Source organism: Chrysochloris asiatica, unplaced genomic scaffold, assembly GCF_000296735.1.
Source record: "Chrysochloris asiatica unplaced genomic scaffold, ChrAsi1.0 scaffold00720, whole genome shotgun sequence".
NCBI lineage: Eukaryota > Metazoa > Chordata > Mammalia > Afrosoricida > Chrysochloridae > Chrysochloris > Chrysochloris asiatica.
Window position 1 is genome coordinate 61,350 of NW_006409238.1, and position 9,165 is coordinate 70,514.

Genomic DNA, 9,165 nt, shown 5'->3' on the forward strand with positions numbered 1-9,165 from the left:
GAAGCTTGATTCTTTTCTTCGAGTCTTTCAACTTAGGAAATGCTGAGCATGTTCTTCCCTTTTAGATTTCTAACTCCAGGTTTTTTCATACTTCATTATAATACTTGACTTTGTCTTCTTGAGCTTCCCTTTGAAATTATCTGTACAGCTCTTTTATCTCCTCATTTCTTCCATTCACTTTAGCATCTGTGCCTTGAAGGGTAAGTTTCGAAGTGTCTTCTGAAATCCACTTTGGTCTTTCGTTCCTGTCTTTTTTTGCCTTCTTCCTGTCTGATGTTCTTGATGACATCCTATGACTCTTCCGGTTTCCCATCCTTAGTGGCCAATGCATCAAACCTGTTCTTGAGCTGGCTTCTGAATTAGGTGAGAGATAGTCAGCTTCAGCTGGAACTTGTATCTGAGCAATCGGTAATCTGCTCCACAGACTGTTCCTGGCCGTGTTCTGGCTGATGATGTTGGGCTTTGTCACCATCTCTTCCCATACTTGTCGTCAGTTTGATTTCTGTGCATTTCATCTAGTGAGGTCCAGATATGTAGTTGCTTTTTATATTTTTTTAAATGACATTTGCAATGAATAAGTTATTGGCCTTGCAAAAATTCTATCATGCAATCACCAGTATGATTTCTCTCACAAAGGTTTTCAACTACTGATCCAGCCATCCTCTTTGTTTCCATCCTTCGCCTTCCATTCACCAGTATTATCAGCACACCTTGATTGCATGGTTGATCCATCCCAGATTGAAGAAGTTGGTAGAGTTTTTCAGTTTCATCATCGTTGAGTTTAGTGGTTGGTGCATAAATTTGAATTGTAGTGCTATTAACTGGTCTTCCTTTTAGGTGTGTGAATGTCATCCTGTCACAGACAGTACCACATACTTCAAGCTAGATCTTGAAATGCTCTTTTTGATGATGCGTTCTGCCCCCATTCTTCTCGAGTTTGCTGTTCCTGGTATAGCTAGCAGTGTATTGAAGCTCACTAATGCCTAGGATATTGATCTTTATGTGTTCTGTTTCATTTTTAACAAGTTCTAAATTTCCTAGATTCATCCTATTGCTTTATGGTGTAATTTTTTCCCCCAATGACCTATTTAATCTGTCTGAAATGTATTTTTCTATCCAGTGTGAAGTAAGAAAAGGTTGCCAAGTTATTTAGTCAGTTGACTTACCACCACTGAATCAAAGAATCCTTCTGTTCCCAGTAAATTAAAATGTCACCTTTATCATATAGGAACTAACCCATGTGAAAGGTCAAGAACGTTCTCCTGGAAGGGCATCCCTAAGATACCTTTCCCTTCCCTCTTCACTCAAGTCAGTCGTGCTCGTTGTCAGGTGCTGGCCTAAGTATCACCTCCCAGCCAGCTGGACCCCGGCTCTGTCCCCAGACATCAGGACGCAAAGACACAGGCACTAGCAATGGGCCCGCCAGGCTGTGACCCACAGCTCTGAGAGGGCAGCCGGGCCGGCCCGGTGCCTTCGATGTGCAGGCCTGCACGCCTGCCAGTTATTGCTGCTCTTCCCTCATAGGCTGTCCAGTCAGACAAGGACGTGGAGGTCCAGCGTGCACTGCTTCTGCAGCAGATAGCCTCCCAGGAAGACGTGCTACTGAAGACAGCCACTCCCAACCTGCGAGCCGTGGAGAACTTGAGGAGCATCCGTGACAAGTTGAAGGAGCTCACAGAAGGTGAGGTTGAGCGCTCCGCCTTCTGTTGAGCAAGATCAGGGGCATAGACGCCTTTGGATTTCTGTCGCCCTTCCCCAAGCCCCCCGGGATTGACCTGTGTCGTCTTGTCTGTGTTTTCCTCTCTGGTCTTCATGTGTGCTTTTGATACCAAGTCACTAATGGCTTCCCTTTAGAAAAATGTTTAGGTTTCATTAAAAAAAAAGGTTGATTGGTTATGCTGGAGCATACCATTGATAGCTTTTTTTCACACCATCTGTATCCCTCAGTTAGAACTTGTCGTGTCATTTAGAAGCTGGCTCCTTGAACGGGGCTCACTAATCCATGATTTTGGAATTAATAATGAATAGTACTTGAGCCCTTTTGAAGGTAGACTTCACTCAGGATAACCAAAGTTCGGTCCAATTTTTAAAATCTTGTATGCGTAGAGTTAAGTTTAAATAAGACAAGCTCTTCAGTGGTCATCAAAATAAAGAACGCTGATTCTCTCGTAGCTTTCGAGGCCAACAGAAATGAAGCCAGAATCTGCAGGCAACAGTTTGAACAGGTGAAAAGAAGGAGATACGATCTTTTCAACCAATGCTTTGAGCACGTGTCCGTCTCAGTTGATCAAATCTACAAGAAGCTCTGCAGAAACAGCAGTGCCCAAGTATGTAGTTTTCACTCCCAATTCCTAGTGGAAATAATGTGGTACAGCTGAGAGAAGTAAAGACCAGCCAGCATATGGTGTTCCTTGGTGAAGGTGGGCTCTACCAGAGGGCCGGTGGTCTAGATCCTTCACCACCAGCTCAGACTCTTCTGAAACATGAGTGGGTCACATCATTTGGTTTCGAGTTCTCTTTAGTTCTGAACTCCTGTTGCCTGGTACTGCTGGATTTCACCGCATGGTTCACGCTGTACTAAAGGGAGGGGGATATAAGGAATGTGGAGGAGATGGCCGATCTAGAGTCCGTTGGGTGTCCAAGCGGGGAAGAATGCAAGGCAGGATTCTGACCCTTGGTTTGGGGTCCTTCCCCCTTCCCTTTATCAGTACCCATGGTCCGTGCCCAGGGAATTGAATGTGGACTGGAGACAGGGCCTGCTCATCTCTTCCCCACGTTCTTCCTTTGTGAAGAGAGAAGATACAATCACTTAGCTGCTAACCAAAAGGACAGGGGTTCCAACCCACCAAACACTCTGCACAAGAACACCGTGGCAGTCTGCTTCCATCAAGCTGACAGACTTGGACACCTTGTGTGGTGGGTCTGCTCTGTCCTAGAGGGAAGCTGTGGTCCTACAGCAGTGGGTTGTGGGGTTAGTAGGCTTACAATCTACAGTTCCTTAGCATTCTTGCAGATGATGTTGAGCATAAGGTCACCTGATCAAACACTGAGGACAAACACTGAGACTTAAACTCTTCTTAATGGGGAACCTGCCATTTATCTTAGGTGTTCAAAATGGACACAAAAATACTAGCAAACAGGCGTTTTGTACTAAGTATTTTATGATATGCAGATGCCAGTGTATAAGAAGCAGTTACCCTTGTGAGATAGAAACTCATGACAATCCCGAGACGTAGATGTTAAGGGTTGACAGAAGTAGAGGTTTGTACAGTGTGGCACAAGAGTTGGAGGGATGAACTTCAAATTTAGCTCTCCTTTGAATATTAATGGGTTCATGAAAAGTGATTTAGGAAACCTGAAACGAAAGAAAAGTAAAGTATCCAAGAATAAAATTATTGTTGTTTGCATATTTCTGTTTTTTATATAAATTGGCTGTGTCCTGGGCCTGCTTTTCAGTGTAATAGTGCACCTTGTTTTACAATACTTATTTTGAAAGTTGGAGTCCTGGTGTGGCGCCTTAGGAAAAGCACTCAGCTTCAAGGTAGGTTGTTCAGGCCCACCAGCCACTCCTCGGAACCCCTATACAGGGTCTCTATGAGTCGGAACCAACTCAACAGCACTTAACAACAACAACAAATACATTTTGAAATTTATAAAGTGCTTTCCATTAAAAAAAAAAAGTTCACTTGAAAATAACTCTTCGATAAGACTGTATGTAATAAGCTGTCAACCGCTGGCCTGGCAGGCAGGCTTGTGGCTGCATCTACAGGGCTGCTGGCACGAGTTGCTGCCATCAGGTGGCTGAGGTCTGGGAAGAAGGCTTGGGTGTGTTTACCCTGTCCACACCCACCCTCTCCCTGTACATGTGATTACATGCAAAGTGTTTTCCCTGTTCCCCTGAACATGTGATCACTTACAGTGTTTCCCCTGCCCCCCATACATGGGATTACATGCATTCTTTGTTCTCTTTGTCCCCCCTTACATGTGATCACAGTAAAAGTTAAACACATTGTGTATAAGCTTTGCTGTTTTTCATTCACATTGAGGAACACTTAGCCAATTGGGCTGTTAAGTGCCGCGGTGTCATAATGACCCTGTAAATAGGGTTTCCGAGGCTGTAAATCTTCGAAGGAGCAGAAAGCCTCATCTTTCTCCTACAGAGTGACTGGTGAATGACAATCCAGTGCTTACTGTCTGGAGCCACTGCGTTCCCAGCCAGCCGAGTATTTTGCAGCGTAAGTCTTCAGTCCCAAAATCCCAAATGGAACCCAAATGGTTCTGACCTTGCTAAATTGGTATCGTATTCCAGGCGTTTCTGAGCCCAGAGAACCCAGAAGAGCCGTACTTGGAGGGAATTGGCTACAGCTGTGTGGTTCCAGGCAAGCGCTTCATGCTGATGGACAACCTGTCAGGGGGAGAAAAGTGTGTGGCGACGTTGGCGCTGCTGTTTGCGGTGCACAGGTGAGGCCAGGGTGACAGCAGGTGCTGAGGGAGCTCCGGTAGCAGGGACGGAATGGGTCTCCCCACCGCAGCTTGTTACAGACTTGTTACTGTGAACATCTAGCAGATGGGATACACTCTCCTGCAGCCAGAAGAGTCAGGCTCTGTGTTAGGCATCTCGGTGACGCAGTAAGACAGGCACTGGGCTGTGAACCACAGTCAGCAGTTCAAGCCCACCAGCCTACTCTGTGGGAGAAAGATGAGGCGTTCTGCTCCCACAAAGATTTACAGCCTCAGAAACCCTATTATGCTATGAGTCAGAACCGACTGGACAGTAGTTAACAACAACAAGGCTCTGGCAGGTTCTAGTTTGTTTTTGTCGTCAGTAGTGAGACGCAAGCACGATGATTTTCCAATGGCCAGCTGTGACATCAGCCTTGCCCAGACAGACAGACCAAGAGGATGTCTGACTTTGCTGGTCCACACTCGGAGGTCTGCTAGCTTGGAAGGAATGCTAAGCAAAATAGTTCTCTAAAACTCCTTCACTCTACTGATGATAGCAGTGTTGCTGCTTATCAAATCAATCAGGGAGTGGAAGGTTAGCTCAAATAAAGGTAGTCAAAGCATTCGATGGGGTCTACAGGGTGGCTGTCACTGCCCCTCTTACCACAGACAGGAAGGGTACCCTAGAAGCCCCCCAGCCCTGCTTCACCACAGGGAAGGAGAGTCCCAGGAAGTCAGGACTCCTCTAGCCGAGGAAGCCTGTTCCCAGTGTCGCCCATCCATGTCCAGCAGGTACTCACCACACGTTTACTGTGGGCTGGGTGCGGCTGTAGGCCTTGGAAGCACAGCTCTGATAAAACAGAGAGAAATCCCTGTTGTATTTTGGGAAGACAGGTAATAGAGGTAGCTTTCCAGTGTGTGAGCTCTCCAACACAGAGACTCTCAGGGAAGGGCGAGCACCAGAGAGAAACCCTGCCCAGGAGAGGGGGCGGCAGGGCAGTCTGCATGCTTACTGACGCCAGGGCAGCGTGCTGGAGAAGATGCCGTCCCAGCACAGATCTGGATGGTTGTAGGTCTGGGAGCGACAAGTGTAAGAACGAGCCTGGCTGTGTGAGGGGTGAACAGGGTGGGCACAGGGTGGGCAACCCAGAACAAGGCAACAGTGGCGACACAAGGTCAGTCAGGGAAGAAGGTGTCTGGGCTGGGGCCTAACCCCCCAGAGTGATAATGAAGGGACGGAAAAGGTTTGGAGGGCAGGAGAGCCATGTGGCTGGGGTGAGTTTGAAATGCTGCTTAGACACACAGCAGGGGCTGCTGAGTAAGCTGCTGGACATGGAGTTCAAGAGAGGGCGCAGAACCAACCGCGGGTAGAAGTGAGGATGGGGTGCTCTCGGCGCGCAGGTAGGAACGTGAAATGAGTTCTGCTGTGGTTCTGTAGGGTAAGCACTGGACTGCGAGGTCAGTGGTTCAAATCCACTAACCACTCTGCAGAACTGCTACACAGGGTTGCTGTGAGTCGGAACCGACTCCATGGTACAACATAGGTACGTGGATGGGAGCGTGGGTGAGGTGAATGAGGTACAGGGACGGAGCGTGGGTGAGGTGCCCTGGGGACGAGGGTGAGAGCAAAGGCAGCAGCCACTTAGAAGAGAGATCTGCACCTGGAGCCCAGGGCGCTGCAGGCAGAAAGCTGCAGGTGAGAGGCTGGCTGCCTCAGACGCTGGCGGAGCCGCTGGGAAGGCAGGGGGACGAGTTGGGTGGAACCCTAGAAGTCAAGGGAAACTTCAAGGAAGAAGGGGTGCTCAGCCTAGGCAGTGCCCGCTGGGTCCCGTGTGAGAGGGGCGGCTACTCAGCAGGTGAGGTCTCCCTTCTGGATACCGCTGCCCCTCCCCTGGCCATCGGGAACCAACTGGAGGCCATCACTGACCGGCTGGTCTTTTCCCCCAGCTTTCGGCCTGCTCCGTTCTTCGTGTTAGATGAAATGGATACGGCCCTCGACAACGCCAGCCTCGGCAAAGTAAGTACCCTTCCGCTCGATTCCATCAGAGCGCAGAGTGGTCAGCTGACAGCGTATGCCTAGCACACAAGTGTGGGGAAAGCAACAACTGATTACAAACCAAACTTTTCTTAAATCTAAGTTAAGCATCTAGAAGCAGGCCGGCTCGGGGTGGTTTGGGCCTCTGTGAATTGTTGGACTCAGCAGAGTCCGAGAAGATGGCCACACTGGGACCACAGCGCTGCCCACCTCCTCAAGTTCCTCCCACACAGCCGTGCGCAGTCTCCTCGATCAAGTCATCTCAAGAAACGTCAGGATTTAAACTTCAAAATTCTGTCCCTCCCCCAATTCTGTCTACCAGATCTGTGCAGCTAGCTGGTGCCGTTGTGCATGAGGCTGCCTTCGGTGTCTAGGACAAGGAAACAGCTCAAGTCTAGGGTTCCATCTTGCACAGGCACTTCCGGGTCACTGAAGAGTAGACAGACAAAGCCACTGTGAAGAGCCAAGCTCTCAGCTGCATTTTGAACTGTCAATGGATTGAATTTCTGCCACATTCCTGGGTCACCTGTGAAAACAGGAACAGTGGACAGAGACAACGCTGGCTGGACCAACGCTGCCAGGGAGGGAGGCACCAGCTGCAGAGGCTTGGGGCGTGACCCGTTCCCGGGCCTTCATGGAGAGCTGGAGGAGACTTCCCTGGCTCCACATTGCCGCTGGCCACACTGGCGGGCATTCGGAGTTGTGCTGAGAAGTCCACCCTGAGAGGCGAGCTCCCTGCTGGGGTGCCACCCGCACAGATGTGGGCCTTTCAGGAAAGGCCTGGGAGCTGGCAGGTTCTGCAGTCTGAGATACCTTCTGGTGGCATTTGGGTATGCCTGACCCAAGTAACCACCGGACATGTCTGCTCCACATTCACACAATGTAGAAAACAGACAAGTTCTCAGGCCCATTGTTGTTGTTGTTGCGAAGTGCCGTCGAGTCAATTCCGACCCATAGTGAGTGACCCATATAGGGTTTCCAAGAAGCAGCTGGTGAGCTTGTACCGCCAACCTCGCAGTTCGAACGACTTTGTAGTCTGAAGCATTAGCCCACAGCGCCACACCAGGTCTCCGTTTACCAGCCCCAAACCATCACAGATTTCCCAGGAACCTGGAGAAAGAGGAGGAACATGGCGAGGAGACCACCTGGGTTTGAGTGTCAGCTAGTCAGCGACAACTGCCTGGGGCCTGGCTGTTGGGGAGGAATCTCCCCTCGCACACACCCCTGTCCTGTGGGAGTCCGTCTGTCTGTGGGTGCATCTCTACCTCCTTAAGCCAGTGCTTCTCCAGACTCCAGGTGGGACACGCAGCCCAGGGGCTAGCCCCACTCCCATTCTCAATTTCCCCTGTGAGCCTGAGCACCTGCCCACAGCACCAGCACTGCTGCAAAGCTACCTCCAGCCCTGGCATCCGTACAGTAAGACCTGGGAAACCTGGCAGAGTGGGAAAGCGCAAATACTTCCACTAAACGCAGGGTAGAAAATGCCAAGACTGCACCTGTCAAAGGCAGGAAGCTTGTGAGACCTGAAAACCAAGGGCGGTCCTGTCGAGGCCCTGCTCCCACGGGTGTGCCCTGCGTCTTAACATCCTGTCCTCGCGCCTGTGCCCTCCAGTGTCCAGGACTCTACGCATCCTGTCTCCCGTCCCATTGCCTCCTGCTGGAATCCCTGACGTCCATGAGTTCTGTGCCATCAGTCCCCACCAGAGAGCACCATCCCAGCTCCTAATGCTGGAATCACCTTAGACAAACATCTTGTTAGACTGTCGATAGCTTGAGTCCAACACCTTCACAACTGTTGTCCAAGTTCTGACACATTTCCTCACCAGACTCATGTCTGCCTCATGCTGTTTTTTTGTTTTCCTCTTTCCTGGGAATGGGGCTTCCTGGCGGAGCCACCACCTTCCTTCCTCTCTAACCTCACGACTAGATTAGGGATTATGATTACTGGATGGCTGCCATAGTTTCCCCTCCAAGCTGAGTTGGCAGAACGGTTAAGTGGGTGCTCTAAGTGGCCCATCACCTCACCGACGGCTCACTTGTTAGTGACTGTTCACGTCACAAAAGCCCATGGCCCCACTTGACCTTTCTTCAATGACTGGATGATCAGAGCTCAACTAGAAGAAAGAGGAGGAAAAAAAGAGTAACAAATCTCAAAAGAGGGAACAAATTCTCAAAAGAGGGAACAAATCTCTACAGCTAGGATCAGTCCCACCCCCTCCATACACAGAGAAGACAGGGGTGGACAACTTGGACACTGGCTACCCAAAATGGAAGGGCTACAAAGGCAAGAAGTGACTGGCTTATAAGCTTTCAAAAAGGAGCCTAGATCCAGAGGGCGCTGAGGCAGATAGAGTCTCCACTGAGTAGTATCCAGTCTGTCTGGGCGGGGCTGATGAAAGGAGATGGGGATAGGTCTCTTGTGGTACAATAGTGTATAATTGTTATCAGGACTGACTGTGAGGGTTGGAAATGTAAAGGTAGACGTTTTGTAGCAAAAGGAGGGGAGTGATTGATTTTGCAGTCCAGGAGCAGAGGTCCCTTGTACCATCAAGGGAGAAGAGTGGAGAGCAGGAGCCTACCCAGAGAAGCAGCCACGCCAGAGATGGACACAGAGATGATGATGAGGAGAGATGGAGCGGCTGGGGACTCTGGACCCAGAGAGGGAGAGGGGCTGTGTGCTGATGACC

The 9,165-nt window shown here is 49.8% G+C and overlaps 1 protein-coding gene across 1 annotated transcript in view; it reads left to right on the plus strand.

Moving 5' to 3' along the window:
- LOC102817641 (structural maintenance of chromosomes protein 1B-like) overlaps positions 1-9,165 on the plus strand; it is a 71,414-nt gene that overhangs the window by 60,866 nt on the left and 1,383 nt on the right. The window contains exons 7-11 of the mRNA XM_006877964.1: positions 1,525-1,681; positions 2,173-2,327; positions 4,310-4,461; positions 6,391-6,513; positions 7,119-7,308. Coding sequence (XP_006878026.1) covers positions 1,525-1,681; positions 2,173-2,327; positions 4,310-4,461; positions 6,391-6,513; positions 7,119-7,308 — 777 coding nt within the window. The remainder of the gene's footprint in view (positions 1-1,524; positions 1,682-2,172; positions 2,328-4,309; positions 4,462-6,390; positions 6,514-7,118; positions 7,309-9,165) is intronic.